Source organism: Staurois parvus, unplaced genomic scaffold (assembly GCF_062004578.1).
Source record: "Staurois parvus isolate SC_StPar_1 unplaced genomic scaffold, SC_StPar_1.0 ptg001418l, whole genome shotgun sequence".
In the NCBI taxonomy this organism is placed as follows: Eukaryota; Metazoa; Chordata; class Amphibia; order Anura; family Ranidae; genus Staurois; species Staurois parvus.
Window position 1 is genome coordinate 3,100,334 of NW_028319214.1, and position 18,069 is coordinate 3,118,402.

The 18,069-nt window shown below is 38.6% G+C and overlaps 2 protein-coding genes across 2 annotated transcripts in view; one reads left to right on the top strand and one right to left on the bottom strand.

Moving 5' to 3' along the window:
- HPD (4-hydroxyphenylpyruvate dioxygenase) overlaps positions 1-6,177 on the top strand; it is a 40,297-nt gene extending 34,120 nt beyond the window's left edge. The window contains exon 14 of the mRNA XM_089662050.1: positions 3,124-6,177. Within this exon, the coding sequence (XP_089518176.1) occupies positions 3,124-3,234 (111 nt within the window). The 3' untranslated portion in view covers positions 3,235-6,177. The remainder of the gene's footprint in view (positions 1-3,123) is intronic.
- A 2,995-nt stretch (positions 6,178-9,172) lies between these two features.
- The window catches only part of SETD1B (SET domain containing 1B, histone lysine methyltransferase), an 85,490-nt gene continuing 76,593 nt past the window's right edge, over positions 9,173-18,069 (bottom strand). The window contains exon 18 of the mRNA XM_089662051.1: positions 9,173-16,840. Within this exon, the coding sequence (XP_089518177.1) occupies positions 16,667-16,840 (174 nt within the window). The 3' untranslated portion in view covers positions 9,173-16,666. The remainder of the gene's footprint in view (positions 16,841-18,069) is intronic.

The window sequence follows — 18,069 nt, forward strand, 5'->3', positions numbered from 1 at the left end:
TCTATGGCTGAGAAGCTGCATCCAAGCTTTACATCACCAAGTGCAATGCAAAGCATCAAATGCAGTGGCATAAAGCACGCCACAACTGGACTTTAGAGCAGTGGGGATGTGTTCTCTGGAATGATGGATCATGCTTCTGTCTCAAAATCCAATGGATGTGTCTGGGTATAGTGGTTGCCAGGAGAACGGTACTTACCTGACTGCATTGTGCAAAGTGTAAAGTTTGGTGGAGGGGAGATTATGGTGTTCGTTTTTTTCGGGGGTTGGGCTTTGCCCCTTAGTTGCAGTGAAGGGAACTCTTAAGGCGTCAGCATACCATTCCCATAGACACATTCCTAAACCTTGTGGACAGCCTTCCCAGAAGAGTTGAAACAGTTATACAGTGCCTTGAAAAAGTAATCATACCCCTTGAAATTTTCCACATTTTGTTATGTTACAACCAAAAATGTAAATGTATTTTATTAGGATTTTATGTGATAGACCAACACAAAGTGGCACATAATTGTGAAGTAAAAGGAAAATGATAAATGGTTTTCAAAATGTTTACACAAATATCTGAAAAGTGTGGCATGCATTCATATTCAGCCTCCTTTACTCTGTTACCCCTAACTAAAATCTAGTGGAACCAGTTGCTTTCAGAAATCACTTAATTAGTCAATAGAGTCCACCTGTGTGTAATTGTATCTCAGTATAAATGCATCTGTGAAGCTGTTCTGTGAAGCCCTCAGAGGTTTGTTAGAGAACTTTAATGAACAAACAGCATCATGAAAGCCAAGGAACACACCAGACAGGTCAGGAATAAAGTTGTGGAGAAGCTTAAAGCAGGGTTAGGTTATAAAAAAAATATCCCAAGCTTTGAACATCTCATGGAGCACTGTTCAATCCATCATCCAAAAATGGATAAAGAGTGTGGCACAACTGCAAACCTACCAAGACATGGCCGTCCACCTAAACTGACAGGGCGGGCCGGGCAAGGAGAGCATTAATCAGAGAAGCAGCCAAGAGACCCATGGTAACTCTGGAGGAGCTGCAGAGATCCACAGCTCAGGTGGGAGCATCTGTCCACAGGACAACTATTAGCCATGCACTCCACAAATCTGGCCTTTATGGAAGAGAGGCAAGAAGAAATCCATAAGAAGTCCCATTTGCAGCTTGCAAGAAGCCATGTGAGGGACATAGCAAACATGTGAAAGAAGGTCTTCTGGTCAGATGAGACCAAAATTGAACATTTTGGCCTAAAAGCAAAAAACTCTGTGGTGGAAAACTAACACTGCACATCACCCTGAACACACCATCCCCACCGTGAAACATAGTGGTGACAGCATCATGTTGTGGGGATGCTTTTCTTCAGCAGAGACAGGGAAGCTGCTCAAAGTTGATGGGAAGGTCGATGAAGCGAAATACAGGGCAATCTTGAAAGAAAACCTGTTAGAGACTGCAAAAGGCTTGAGACCGGGGCAGAGGTTCACCTTCCAGCAGGACAACGACCCTAAACATACAGCCAGGGCTATAATGGAATGGTTTAGATCAGGGGTGGGCAACCTGTGGCTCTCCAGCTGTTGTGGAACTATATTTACCATGAGGCAATGCAAAGACCAAAAGTTAGAAGCATGAATCTACAGGTCCCATGAGATATTGCAAAATTGACAGTTTCTATGACTTGCAGAGGCATGATGAAACTTGTAGTCGTGCAACAGCTGGAGAGCCGCAAGTTGCCCACTCCTGCTTTAGATCAAAGTATATTCATGTGTTAGAATGGCCCAGTCAAAGTCCAGACCTAAATCCAATTGAGAATCTGTGGCAAGACTTGAAAAATGCTGTCCACAGACATTCTCCATCCAATCTGACAGAGCTTGAGCTATTTTGCAAAGAAGAATGGGCAAAAATGTCACTCTCTAGATGTACAAAGCTGGTAGAGACATCCCCAAAAAGAATTGTAGCTGTAATTGTTAAAGGTGGTTCTACAAAGTATTGACTCGGGGGCTGAATACAAATGCACACCACACTTTCCAGATATTTAATTGTAAAAATTTGGAAAACCATTTAGCATTTTCCTTCCGCTTCACAATTATGTGCCACTTTGTGTTGGTCTATCACACTAAGGTGTCCGTTTATGAACCAGCGGTAATAGATCGCTGCTCAGTTCTCCAGCATTCTCGGAGAACACAGTTCTCCTGTGAATGCAGTTTATGAAGCAGTTCTCCGAACGAAAGGAGAACGGTCTCCAAACGCTGGAGAACGGTCTACAAACTCTGGAAAACGGCTGATTTTACTATAATCTTGTGAGATTACAGTAAAAGATCAGTTTACTAAGCAGAGGTAAATTATCTCTGCTTAGTTTGCAGTCCCTCTGATTCTCCAGCTCTGGGCTGGAGAATCTGGAGGAAGAACACAGATCTCCAGTGAAGGGCTGACATGATCTCCTGAGTGTCATAAACTGTGAATGACCAGAGAATAGCTGAGATCCGTTGAATCGCAGCTATTCTCTGTGTCATAAACGGACACCAAAATCCCAATAAAACACATTACGTTTTTTGGTTGTAACATGACAAAAAGATGGAAAATTTCAAGGGGTATGAATACGTTTTCAAGGCAATGTAGCTGTAAATAGTGTGCCAACTCAATATTGAACCCTACGGACTAAGGCTGGGATACCATTAAAGTTCATGTGCATTTAATCTCAATACTTTTGGCAATATAATGTATATATATTGTGCATACAGTCAGCTTGACCATGGAGCCCGTTCTGTTTCAACCAAAAACATAGCAATTTGGGGTACATTTGAATAGCAGCTGTGTACCAATATCATCAAATATCACTGATCACTTGTGGCCAAATATATGTTTTAAAGTCCAGGTCTACTCCCCACTGAAGAGCAAGTACTGTCTGAAAGGTGGCATGATAAAGCTGCTGCAGTGATGAAGTACTTTAACAAGAATGCCCAGGCCTTTAATTCACCATTCACAACTATTAACTCTGAATGTGCTAAAAAAGCTAATCCTACTCATTTTCCATGCCACCTTCTACCCAATACTGATTTGGGTAAAATCTGACCTCATATAGAGAATATATTGTTACAGGTAGTTACATTATTTGTACAAATTGTTTTTGTACTGTTGCAGGGCTTTGGAGCTGGCAATTTTAAATCACTATTTGAAGCTATTGAACAGGACCAAGCAGCACGAGGAAACCTCACTGTTCTTACACCAAATGGGGAGTTGGAAAGGCTATAAGAATGATATAAGTTAAGAGTTTACGGTAACACCTGCCAAATGTTTTATGATAAATATATTACAAATTATGTGGTACTTTATAATTACTTACTCTAGGTCAAAATTATATCTCCAGATTATTTTTGTAGCCCTTTTGGAACAGGATATAACCAATGTATATTTTTTCTACAGCGATTCTGTCCCTTTCCTGCATGAACAGGGTGGAGGGTATATACTCCAAGCAACCATAACATTATGACCACCCCCCTAATATTGTCCCAGTTCCAGTCATGTACCCATTACAATTTTGTCCTCATCAGTCACCAATCAACTTCAGGGACAACATGTTCACTTGCTGCCTAATATATCCCACCCACTCTCAGATGCCTTTGTAATGAGATACCTAAATGTTATTCATTTTACTTGCCAGCGGTCATAATCTTATGGCTGATCGGTGGATATGTGTGTATATAACCACATCTGTAATTTGAAAAGCTCTGTTATATTGGTCTTTAATATGACTTACTACTGCATGGGAACTTTCTTTATAGGACATGGACATATATTGGGAGTTGTAATCTCAAAGTGGTATTAAACCCAAAATAAACAATGTAACATATAACAGTTTACCAATCATTAGATGTAGTGGATGCATTACTTTTCTTAGGTGTTTTCCCCTCTGTATTCCCCTGGTGATCTGGCTGGTAACACACCTCTTGCATTAGAATGCTCCAACTCTGGATGAATGAGCATATGGGGCACATTTGGACAGCAGCATTGTCAGTCTGGAGTTACAGAAGTACTAGCAGACTTAACCACTTCCAGTCCGGACACTTTTACCCCCTTCCTGCCCAGGCCAATTTTTGACAATTGCGCAGTCATGCAACACTGTAGCCATATGAATTTTTTTACCATTTTTGAGACAGATAAAGCTTTATTTTGGTGGTATTTATTCACCACTGGGATTTTTAAAGTCCAAAAATTTTGAAAAAAGTGTTTTTCTTATAAAATTTTGCAAATAAAATGTATTCCGTTATCTTTTTAGTAATAAAAAAAAACCCCAAATAAGTTTAGAACCAAAAGTGTTAATTTTTAAACATTTTTATATTATTATGTTTTTTTTTCTTTTCTTACATACTGTCACCTTAGCAGTACAGTGTCACCATGGTGACACTGTACTACTTGAGGGGGTTATGAAGATATTTTTTTTTTTTTTACACTGATTGCTTTTACACCCATAAAGGCTATAAAAGCAATCATTTCTCCTTCTCTCTGGCAGTATCCTTGCAGCCATTGAGAACTACTGGGTGAGCTGTGATTGGTCACAGCTTGTCACATGGTACAAGGCTGTTGTGAATAGCCTTGTACCATGTGACCTCTGTGATCATTCACAGATTTCACACATAGTAAGCAATTATGTCAGAAGTGACATCTTGCTTACTACTCTGCATGTGATCACTGATTGGCCAAATCAGTAATCACATGATCGGGACCTCGTAGAGAGGTCCAGTCCGACGATCGGTGTTTCACTGTGTCTGGAGGACACAGTGGGCACCGGATTGCGGTGCTGCGCACTCCCAGGGAGCGCGCACAAGCAGGGTGCGGGGAGGCCATTTATAAGCGGCTACCCGCCCCTGCACTGCAACCGTCCAGCCATTTATATACAATGGCCAGACAGGAGGTGGTTAAATACACTAACAAATTGAAGCTGAACTCCAGCAAATACTTTATAATCAGCTACAGCAGTGTTAGATGTACTAGCAGGTTAAGGTGGACTTACTGTAACTACCAAATTAAATCTGAACTAGAGTTAACAGTTTTAAGCAGTTACACTTTCTCTTTTCTTTTTGGAATAAAGTTTTTAACATAAATAAATAACAGCTGATCATTTTAAGCACCCGTTAGTGTTAAATGGATTGTCTCATGCCTGCAAGAGAGCTTTTCTGTTGAAAAACATGTATACTGGCTGGATCACCAAAATGAAAATAGAAGAAAGCCAAAAAAAAGAGAAAACTTATGCAGCCATTACGTCTAAGAATTAGTAAGCTGCAATATAATAAATGTTTTATTTTGGGTTTAATAGTGCTTTAAATAGCATTTATAGTAAGGTTATGCTATTACAGTATGTTAAGACAACATAAAAGGCTCAATTACATTACAAGTAACATACATAATATTGGCCCTGATGATCATCCTTTTTAACCCTTTGACTGCTATTCTCAGCTCTTGTTGAAAATTACAACCAGTATGACACAATTGGTACAGCTTAGTATATAGAGCTTATTGTTTGCTGTAATCTAGGTATGCAACCTATTAGTCTGGTTATTTAAAGGTGTCCTATGGTAAAGGTTTGTGGTGCCCCAATTCAGATGAAATATTTAAAAAGAAAAAAAAAAGTACAAAAATGATAAAGAAAATACTGAGTTGGATTTATAGAAACAGTTACACTGACATTAGGATTACAGCATAAAATGGTTGCTCGTCTGTCTTATAGATATTCAATAGAGCCTTTTCATAGGTTAATGCAACGAGTGTTCTGTGCTATGAGACACTAAAGGACAAAATCACACATAGCAAAGGTCAAAAGAAACACTCCAGTGAAAATGTACATTTCTGTAAAGTTTTTGAAAACTGATTTTGGAGTGTTTATTATTAATTCATCCAACATGGGTGCCACAATCTCGGTTTACTCTAATGGAATCCTCTGGATCAACTGATGGTATAGAATTATAACGTTTTTTGTTTTTTTTTTGTAATGGTTGAACTGGATGGACTTTTGTCTTTTTTTAGCCAGACTATGTAACTATGAATGTCCCAACTCAGCTCACCTTGACAGCTAACTTTGTGTTTTGTCAAGGCTGATGAGAGAGGACACCAGAACTCAATAAAATTGATCTTATGTTTTAATGCAGTTACTGTATTTCTTCATTAAAAATAATAAATGTGTTTTTACATGCAAATGAATTTGCCTTGGCATCAGCCTTTGTTGGCCTCTGACAGTAGAGCTCTGACTAGGAGAGGGAGGGGAAGCACCAGAAATCAATCCAGTGCCCCACGTGAACACGTGCAAAGTAAACATACGGTCAGTAGATGGGCAGAGAGATGACCTCTTCAATGTGCTGCTATCTGTATAAATATGAATTAGAGAAACCTGTCATCTTTCTGCCACTACTGTCTGAAAAGGCTATTTAATTCTCAAGACTAAATAGACACAGAAGATTAAATGATTTGTTATGTAAATCAACTCCCTTATATTTCAATTGTGCGCTTAGCTGCTTGACAGGAGTTCAGTTTAAATACATTTTTATTAAAATGTTATCCTGTCTGTGGCTTTAACTTATCTAGTTTATGGTGCACCTTTGTATTCATGTACACACTTTCCTTTATTGGCATATATATACAAACACTCACCGGCCACTTTATTAGGTATACCTGTTCAATAGCTTGGTAACACAAATTGCTTATCAGCCAATCATATGGCAGCAAATCAATGCATTTAGGCCTCTGGACGTGGTGAAGATGACTTGTTGAAGGACAAACCGAGCATCAGAATGGGGAAGAAAGGGGATTTAAGTGACTTTGAACGTGGTATGGTTGTTGGTACCAGACGGGCTGGTCTGAGTATTTCAAAAAACCGCTGATCTACTGGGATTTGCACACACAACCATCTCTAGAGTTTGCAGAGAATGGTCCGAAAAAGAGAAAATATCCAGTGAGCAGCAGTTGTGTGGACAAAAATGCATTGTTGATGTCAGGAGGTAAGAGAAGAATGGGCAGACTGGTTGCTGTGACATTCAGATGGTAGGGTCAGAATTTGGCGTAAACAACATGAAAGCATGGATCCATCCTGCCTTGCATCAATGGTTCAGGCCGGTGGTGGTGGTGGTGGTGTAATGGTGTGGGGGATATTTTCTTGGCACACTTTGAGCCCCTTAGTACCAATTGAGCATCGTTTAAACGCCACAACCTACCTGATATACAATATATATGTTGCAATCGTGTAATTGCTTTTTTTCAGTAATAAAGTCTACAGTTCTACAGTCTAACATTTAGCCCTCTTCTGATCTATGCATTGTGCCAACAGGTTTTAATGCATGGCAGTTTGTGTACTGGCATGGCAATTGCTTAGAATGACATCCCAATGCACAATTACAGCACTCACACACCCACTATACAGAGCACCATCATTCACATGCTGTACATAGTGGTGTGTTGTGCTTTTAGAGAGAGAGAAAAAAAAAAAAAAAAAGAAATAAAGTCTTGTGTGTTTTTTTGGGGCTGTTGCCATGTATTTTTTTTTTTTGACCCATTCAAAATGAATCATCTTCCTTAACGTAGTTAATGTGTTGAACACTACATGTTAAAGTCCATTTCTAGTCTTACCTCTCCTGCCCTCCAGTGCTCCCTCCTTGCCACTTGAAGTCCCTCCAGCAGTATTTAATTTGTATGTATATATATATATATATATATATATATATTTTTTTTATAACACCTACCATTTTCAGAGGTCTTCAGGCCAGCCATGTGATGTCACAGGGGCTTCTTTAGTCTTCATCTGACAGTGGGCAGTCGTCAATCGTGCAGAGAGTAGTGCTGCCTAGATTCCCTGCACCCACAGTCTCCAACTTCTCCACCCCCCACCTCACTCTCTGCCCGCATCGCCCACCTCCTAAACGACATATCAGACTGGATGTCGCTCCATTTCCTCAAACTTAACCTATCCAAAACTGAGCTCCTGGTCTTCCCCCCACCCCGTGCCCCCCCCATCCTCTCCATCACTACTAACAATGCCACCATCTCTCCCACCCCACACGCCAAAGTCCTGGGTGTCACCCTGGACTCCCACCTCTCCTTCCTACCCCACATCCAACTGCTATCTAGATCTTGCAGGCTCCACCTCCGCAACATCTCCAAGATACGCACATTCCTCACCCCAGACACCACCAAACAACTCGTACACTCCCTCATCATCTCACGCCTGGACTATTGCAGTTCCCTTCTTACTGGCCTACCCAAACGAACGCTATCCCCACTCCAGTCGATCCTAAACTCAGCGGCCAGACTCATCCACCTCACCAACCGCTCCACATCTGCCTCCCCCCTCTGCCAATCCCTTCATTGGCTCCTGATTGCCCAACGCATCAAGTTCAAGCTGCTAATCCTGACCTACAAGGCCATTCACAATGCTGCCCTGAACTACATAACTGACCTGATACTACCCTACCCGTGCCCTCTGCTCCTCACAGGACCTCCTGCTCTCTAGCTCCCTGGCCTCCTCCTCCCACGCCCGATTGCAGGACTTCTCCAGGACTTCCCCCATCCTCTGGAACTCCCTACCCCAATTCATCAGACTGTCACCTACCCTCCTCACCTTCAGGCGCATCATGAAAACCCTCCTCTTCAGGGAAGCCTACCCCAACCTCACCTAACACCCGACCTCACCTAACAACTAACCTCCTCCACTCCTCCCACCACTCCATCCCCCACAGCCATCTCCTCCTGTGCCACCTTCCCCTCCCTCCTAGATTGTAAGCTCGAAAGAGCAGGGCCCTCGAACCCTCGTGTAGTGTATAGTTACTGTTTTGTCTCATGTTCTGTCCCCCTTGCTACTGTACAGCGCTGAGCATACCCTTTGGCGCTATATAAATACTGTATAATAATAATAATAATCTAGTTTCGAAAAAAGTACTGCAAGAGACCGCTCTGGCAGATGAAAATTGCAACCTGAGCTTTTTTATTTTTTTTTTTTGTCCCACTTACTCTTCATAAACTTTTATCCCTAATAAAATGTTGAAAAATACATAGATAGAGAGATTTTGCTGATAGGTTGTTAGAGATCTATCCTGCAAGACAGTAGTCCAAATAATGCTGCAATTTGTGTACAGAACAGCATGGTAATTGCTTACACACAAATGTTTCATCGAAACACACAGCTGAAAGAATACGCAATGACAACAAATTTTCTGTAAGAAAAGTGAGTATATTTATGGTTTGCTTTATAAAAGTTACTATAATACAATGGTACAGAGTATTGAATTCACAAAAAATATGAACAGATATATACAGGCAAGACACACCCACAAAAAAAAACACTTTCTTCAAAACAAGGTACATATCCAAGGCAGTTTTATGCACAAAAAAACCCTAAATGTAGAAGTCCTTTAAAAAATAATTATATAGAACCCGCAAAATCTCTTTGGCAGAGATTCCAAAACAAAAGCTAAATGATGCTAATGAAAAAATAAGATCTTTTATTGCAAAACCTGTCACTTGGCTTCTGGTTGGTTTTTTAAATTTTTTGTCTTTGTTTTTTTTTTTTTTTTTAGACTTTTGTGAATTAAAAATATCCTTATATACAAAATAATCCCACAAAACTTTCAGCAGTGTGCCATTAGATTTTTTTTTTTAAACAACCCCTTTAAAATATTCCTTATAGTGTTTTATTTTTTAACAAATACTACAATGGCAATTTTTATCTGACAAATGAAACAAAAATATAAATGCAGTTATTGAATAATCCAGTTGTGACTCGCTGCAATAGCCTTTGCAAATATTTTGCATGTGTTCCTGGCCATCTAACAATGAAGCCAAGCTGGTTTAACACTCTTGCAGTTAGAAAATCGTTGCACTGCTTCTAGAAGCAAGAGCATTAAATATGCTTTACTACAATACAGATGTTCTATCTGGTAATAAATACAAGGTTTACGATTATATTGCAGGGGGTCCTCCACTTTCTTCCATTTAAATTTGTTAATGCATCTAAATTACACAGAACATGACAAAAATATTATACAGAATGTACATATTATAAAGCTTGACACAAGCTAAAATTTGCTACTTTTTCACTCCAATATACAATGCCACATCACTTTTGGTTCATTTTCAATATGCCAAAAGTTGCCTGGTTGAGCTAAAAGGAAAAATGCCAGTTCCTAGATATGAAACACACAATCTACCTTGGCAGGTTCACTTTTGAACACATTGAATAGAAACCATTAGATCTTCAACTGTAACTTAAACTCAAAATTATAATATTCACTTCAGTTATTTATACACTTTTTCAGACGCAAAAAATATGTCGGCAAAGAGAAACCAAATCCATCTTGTTTCTACAAGAAACAAATGCTTAGAGACTGAAGTGAGTCTTTGTACACAAGATGCAAAATTCTGGGTACATGAAAAACTCCTCATTTATAGAGATATATATATTTATATATATATACAGTATATAGCTATACATATATACACACGCACACATATACAATTTCATTTTTTTTTTCACAAATGCACAGATAGACCACTGCATGAAAGAAAATTATAAACCATTCTTCTGTTGAGTTTTGATTGATTTTTTCCAATTATTATAAGAATAGTTATTAGAATAAACTGCAATCTTAAACAGGGCTGGAACTGAAAAAAAACCCCAAAACATTATATAAAAAGGCTGCTAATGGAGAAAAATAGGATTACTGGGGCTGCGCATTTATCAAAAAAAAAAAAAAAAAAAAAAAAAAAAAAGGAATGCTAGCTTATATACACTTGAAACAAACAGCTGTACGTTTCTTAATTTACAATTCAGTACGGTATAAACCAAGCATTCACATTCAACTATCAAAGCTCAAAGTGTGATGGGGTCTTGTGACTAAGCCCAAGTCCAACATTTTTCTTAACCACATCAGGCATTGTTTGATAAGGAGAGAAATAGGGGAAAGAAGAAAAAAAACTGTAACAGACTTTACCAACATAACCTTGGAAAAAAGGTTATTCTCTTATTCTACCATGCTGTTGATGGCCAATGCGATTTTCTAACAGGTTGAGGAGTGTCAATGTCTGGGCACATACTAATTGGCCTTACTTATCAAAGTGTCTGAAGGAAGAATTCTTCCTTTTTAGACAGATAATAAATAAGATTATAAGAGAGAACAGAACATATTACATTCTGTCAACAAGTATAATAATAATAAAAAAAAAAAGTTACTCTAGAACTACACTGGATACTTCACCACTATCTTAAAGTGTTCCATTCTTAAAATATTATTTCAAGAAATTCTATAGGGTTTTGTCCTGACATCATTTATAGAGAGGTACATCCACAAGGGTGTTATTAGTGTTCAGTTCATGTACAGCTTAAAGATGTATTATTTAAACAAACCTACATGTTCATTACACGCCGTTTAAACCCCATTGTTCCATTATTCAGATGCATTTGTTCTTAACTTACAAAGGAGATGTGGGTTTTTAAGGGTTAGTTTATGCTAGTGTTGCAATCTGAAAAAAAATCCACATTCGGATCGCTTTTCAGAGAGCACCTGACAGGCTTTTTTAATCCCTCATATCCCTCTTGCACACAGTTGGTGAATGTGACAGTAGGGATAATTGTTGCTGCAGAGTGATGCAAAGCATCAGGGCCACAGTATCTATTCTCCCCCCTCCTCTGCATCTGCAGCATAAAGGTGGGCAGTTGAAGGAGCAGTAAAAATGCAGCTCAGCTGTGTTTTTACTGCCCCCCAAAACACAAGTGTAAACAAGGACTTAATGCAATATTTACCCTTAGAAAATCTATGCTGACAGCCTGCCCAATCATCTAAAAAAGGAAGCATTTTTACTGTCTGCCTCCATGAGCTAGCAAGTATTCACTGTAGGTTTGTCTGACACTGTACTGAGAATAGCAGCGAGTGCTGGTCAAAGTCAGGCTGTGTTTCCATATCATAGCCATCGTGGTAAGAGAAGTAGATCAAATTTAAGGGTTATAAAGAATAAGTAGGTGAGGAAATAGAACATCTGAGAAAACTCTCAAAGCAGGTACAGAAGGTATACTGGGGAAATTCAGGTATTTATTGTACAGCTCTTCATGCACGATTATGCTTTGGAAGACACAAAAGTCACTAGAAGCTGAATCCTGACTTTTAACAGTGGAGGGCAGTATGTAAGGGAAGAAAGCTCAACTAGTACAAAAGTGGTTTAAAGTACTGTAAACCTTTATGCAAAGTGGAGCTGCTCCTGTGCCTATTTCAAGCCCATAGTTATTTATAAAGGTAACACAAATATAAATCAAAAAGTTTTGCACTTGTATTTAAACTAGAAATAAAATGTTATTCCGAATGGGTTGGTGCTTTGCTACAAGCAAGCAGAGGTGTAATTTAATGTAACGTTACAGCAGACAGTTTATGGACTCTTGCAAGTCTGAAATGACAGCATTAATCACAGAGAATATGCAGCCTGGAATTTCTAAAAATGATAAGTTGTGGAAATATCTAAAACATACAAACTTTAAATCTCTTCTTTATCTTGTGTGTATAACAAGTTGTGCTTTAGGTTGAGTGGCCTGTTAAGGAAACACTTTTTATTTGTATCACCTGTAATGTTGAATGCTGAAACTCTACAGTAGAATAAATGTTCATTTACTATAAATATGAGAACATGCTGTGTTGTGCTCTACGCTGGCAAACAGACTACTGGGATGTAGCCCTACAGAAATGCATATTCAGTCTGGTAACAATGATATAAATTTCACTAAATGGGCTTCCCCTTTATAAGATAATGTAAGCGTGATATTTGAACTGTTCTTTCCCAGACATAAACAATGTGCCCTTATAGAAAACATCCACTGGCAAAAGCTAGAATTCAAGGCTTGGTGTGATGGATGCAAGATTAAAATATCTGGGTCATACAAGATCACTTTGATGCAGCTGTTAGTAAATATGAATACAAAACATATAATGCTCCATTCACTTCAACAAACATACATGGAAAAAAAAAAATCCTTCTTTTAGTGTATAGAGAATCATAAGCATCCTTACATAAAGATCCATGTAATGTCCACCATACTGACCATAGAATTCATTTAAGTGAAGAAAGCAACCTAACCATGTCTAAGATGGGATGCCGTACTTTCAAGGGTTTAATGTCTGTGCTAAAGTGGTTTTTGCACTCCAGGAAAATGGAGTGAGAACTGTCTGCTGGAGAATATTTTGGGCGGGTATTTGTAGTTTACTGTATATAAAAAAAAAAAAATAAAAAAAACTTGCCAAATAAGATTTTCATTGAAAAGGTTCTATCAAGCTGTTGATTTCTCTTTTCTTCTATATAGCTGAGATTAACTGTTAACAGAATCAGACTGCTTCAGTGGTGTGAAAACAAAAAAACAAAAATGTCAATTCCCTGAAACCCGATTGGATATTTGAAATTAAAGTAGAACTATAGAACATTTTTCTTTATTTTGGATAGAGCAAGGGAGGGTTATAACTCCTGTCAGAATTTTTTTTGACATCTGTGTACAACTGCTGAGATTTCCCTTCGCTTCCTGTGCCATAGCCAAACAGGAAGTGAGAGGAAATCCCTGCAAAGTAAGAGAATTCTTTGGGGACCCCCAGGTCACTAGAACTAGTGTCCCCATTGGAAGATTTCCCCTCTATTACTTTTCTGGGGACAACCCAAAAAGTGGGATTTTCTTTTCCTTTTAATGATAATGGCAAACAGGACAAAAAGAGGGGGTGAATCTCCTTAATGGGACACTGACCACAAAAAAACTGACAAGCGTTCTAATCCTTATGCACTCTATCCAAAACTAAAAAAGAAAAAAAAAACATTTTTCCATTAGTTATGCTTTAAATTAGGCTAGCATGAAAAGGACACATTTCGTAAATCAGCCCTACTGTGTCTCTAAACAAATGCCAGCCCTTATCAGACAGTCCTCCTTCTCCATACTACTTTGTGACTAGTTGTTTCAGGAGTCACAAGTGAAAGGAGGTAATTTTTTTTTTCCAACTGAACTATCAAAAAAGAATTTACACTGTTCAAAAGAGGCAACTGAGCAGTAATCAATAAAAATCTGCACCCAACTAAAGGAACTGATTTCCAGGCAGAAGGAAAGCACACTTGAAGTTCACAAGAGCCCTTGATTGACAAATGACAGTACTTGGACACTAAACAACAAGATTAATTTTGTCACTGGACAGTAGAAAACAAAAATGAATAAACTGTAATCAAATTATAAGAATAAGAGTTGTAATAATATTAAAGATATATGTAAGCTGGAAGATCAGTCTGGCTTTAGCTCCACATTGAAATTCCTTTTTTCCTAGGCAGATAAACACTGATCAAGCCACCCAGTTACTATGCAAACCCCAAAATCAACACACTCCATTCCTATAACAGAACAGTTTCACAGAAGTTATTTCAGTTGCTTGAATTCTCGTCTAGTCCATTCCGTATGGATCTTGCATTTATTTAATACTGGCAGCAGTGTATAGTTAAAATAAATACATTAAAAGTTCTGCCACGTAAGAAGGCAGCCACTGCCTACTAGACATTCATTAGAAAGCTACAAGACAGCATTGTTCTTGTAAAGCCTGATGTGCCCTAGCGACAAAACCAATAAACTCAGGGAAGTTATAATGCAGCCTAATATACGAACAGCAATAGCACATACACAAGCAGATGCAGCTTGATGCCTAGTACTCCTACCATGTTGAAAAGCACATGCATGACAACCCCCTTCACATCTATGGTGTACGCAGACTGATGTGCACATACAACATGACTGAATTGTAGTGCATTACAGTAGAAACAGTTGGCTCACTGCTACGTCCCTGTGTCTGCTGTAATGTGGTGTGCGTACATGTATGCACCAGTGTACATCAGGCTGGTCTGCAAAAATGCATCTATTAGTCTGTGTGCATGAGCCTTAACCCCACTATATACAGGCAAAACAAATCTACATCAAGATGAATGCATGATATGACATAATAGGCTCTAATGTACAAGAACATTAGTACCAAGCCTTTTATTAAAATTATTATAAAAAACTATTTCTGAGAATCTGAAGTGCAACAGTATCTATAGTTTAAACAAACAGTATGAAGGCAGTTGAATTCTGCTGATTATGTGTTCATATATATGGGTATTTCAACAGATCCTATACCAACATATATTGACTAAGGACTTCAGTTTGTGAAATGTGTATGTATTTATCCATGTTATTCATTTTTAGACTACTGTGAAAGTGCACAGCTGTCCAATTAGGGAGGGGAAGAGCCCATTTACCAGCCCTGAACCATGGATAAACTGCAGACCAGAATGATTTATTTATTTTAGCTGCTTGTTCCTTGGTCAATGCACTCCTGAAATACCCTTATATATGAAGATTAACTGCGAGAATGTGTTAGAAAACCGCACATTCCATAGACAGAACAATGATTAAATAAATAGGCTGTGCTGTAAAAGAAGAGGATGCAGAGATAATAATGGTCTTTGCTGAATCAGAATAGGCATTAGTGATAACACACACACAAGGATGACAGGATTTCTCCTAGAAGTGGGGACTGTTCTAAAATTTTCAGGACCAGTGCAAGCTGGCAGCAAGCAGTGTACACCCAGGTACAGCTAGACACCCATTAAAGTCTAGAATATTGATGGCATTAGGCTGTGCCTTATGCATGCTATTCATCTCTATGATGAACAACTATAAAACCTGTGTTATGGGTCAACAATGAAGGGATGTACAAAACACGGATGCACTTTGGTGCAGACTGTGTACAGTAAAATGTGCTGCAGCACTGCAGGAGCAAACCCATCAAATACTTTAAAACCCAAAAAATAAACATCCTCACTAAGAGCAGATACCACAGGATTTGTGATATTACCATGGTTAATCAAGCCTGACCCCTGGTACAGACCTTGCCCGATGCCACCTCCCTTTCCAACTAGAGTGCTTCTTTTGCCAGTAAGGGCATTTTAATTGCACAGGCAGTTAGTAGGATTTAGTCCTTAAGTCAGGCCCTTGTAACAAAAGTAAGTTTTAGAAAATAATATTTTCTGGCTTATAAGGGTAATAGCATCCTTTGGTATTTGCTCTTATGCAAGACTTTTACCTTTCAAAATATCTGACATTTTAAATTAATAGTGCTGAGGAATTTAGGGAGCATCAAGGAGCAGCTTAACACCCACATTTAGGGGACTTACAGTAAACAGCAAAATGTCATCTAGCAAAAGTTTAACTTCAGATAATAAGAAAATAAAATCCCTTCTAGTAAAGCCAAAAGGTAACATCAGTCTTCCATTGGATACCATTACAGCATCTCCTCTTCATATTAATGACGATCACCTGATAAGAAAACTAGCAGCATTTATGACAAATAAAAAAAAGGTACCGTATTAGCTCCAAAAAGAAACAAGGTTGGCTTAGAAAATGCTTTCTACTGGTTAAGTCAACTTATTTTCTTTGAAGGAGATGGAAAAGAAAAATAAACACCAGGATTCATACAATCAGAAGCAAAGTCTTAATGTACATGTGCTCTTGTTGCTCATAAGCCCAAGAGAAGTGCGAAACCATTAATTTTTTTCTTTTATAACTTTTTCTGTTTTTTTCTTTTTTTTTTTTTGGCAAAAGTGCAACTTACACCTATATCTTGCTGTCCACTATAGCTGAAAGGTGCAAAGAAAAGATGGTTGATTAATTCAGCGTCCCTCTGCAGTTCTCTGCTCCACAAAGACAAGGGATCTTAACGTCCTCTATTGGGAACTTATAATCGTATGTAATCTCTTCATTCACATTGATATACTGTTTGGAGTAAATGACGATCTTCTTTTGGGACTCCACAGTGATGACCTTTGCGTAGCAATTGGGCTGCAAAAGTGACGGAATGAAAAATTAACACATTGTAATCCCATGAGGTACATTAGACTGATAATGTCACATGTGAGGTTTTCCCCCATTGGTCACTGAATTTCTACTTCAATAAAGAATTCCTACATTAAAGTTACTGAGAATCTATAAATCACATGAGCACAGACTGAACACCAGTATAAGCTGGCCATACATGTGCAGATTTTCACACGAGAATATTCATAAAAAAAGTCGTACGAAAATCCTTTGAACATTCAATGAATGGATGAATATCGTTCAGAATTACATTCATTTTAAAATCGAATGTTAAAAGCAGAACTCAATATTTGAACAATAAAAAAAAATTTATTTGATCAAGAAAAGTTTTCCTTCCTGCCCCTTCGAATTTTCCCATCACTGCTGTTGAAAATCAACATCGATTTGACCCCACTAATGATTAGAAAATCAAAATAATATTCTTGAAATGAAAATTCTCGAACGAAAATCTATACGTGTATGGCCAGCTTAACTCTCACCATGATGGAAACAGATGGCTACCTATATTCAGTCAATGACATCATGGCTCAAAATATAATGCCTCTATTATATTCAGGGTCAGGGACAGTTCCTTTAACGAAAGCAGCAGGTAAATAAAATGCTGTGAAGGAGGTAATTATTGAAGTTAGATGTGGTCATTGGTTCCTCTATTAATCATCCTACTACTAGGCTATGGGCATAGGTTGGAACTACTGCTAGCAGCAGACTAGGTCAGTAACCCCTACACCTGCTGCATTTCACAAGGATGTAAGCTCATGGTTGCTTCAGTGACCAAGACCTTACACCCAAGTGGTGCCTGACACTTTGCTTTCACTTGAACGGATGTGATCAGTGGTTAAGAAGCCACCAATCGCATCTACAAAACCTGTAAATGTGGCAGCTCTAGTACGTAGCTATATGGATATGACCAACAGCTTTGTCTCTCTCCAGCCTGTGTCCCCTTTCTTTTGCTTTACATCTTGTTCTCCAAACTATTTTGTACCTCCAAATTCTGTATCGGACTGCTGTGCCTTGTTCTGTGAATGCGATTTGGCAGCTGATCACATTTACAGCATCTCCACCTGGCTGTGAAACCTTCTACCCAAGAAAGTGGTGGCAGTCATAGGAGTAACATTTTAGGGATGGCAAGTGGGGAGATCAGTGAACATGCCATTCATGTTCATGAATCTCCTTTAGATTACTTAAGCTCGGCT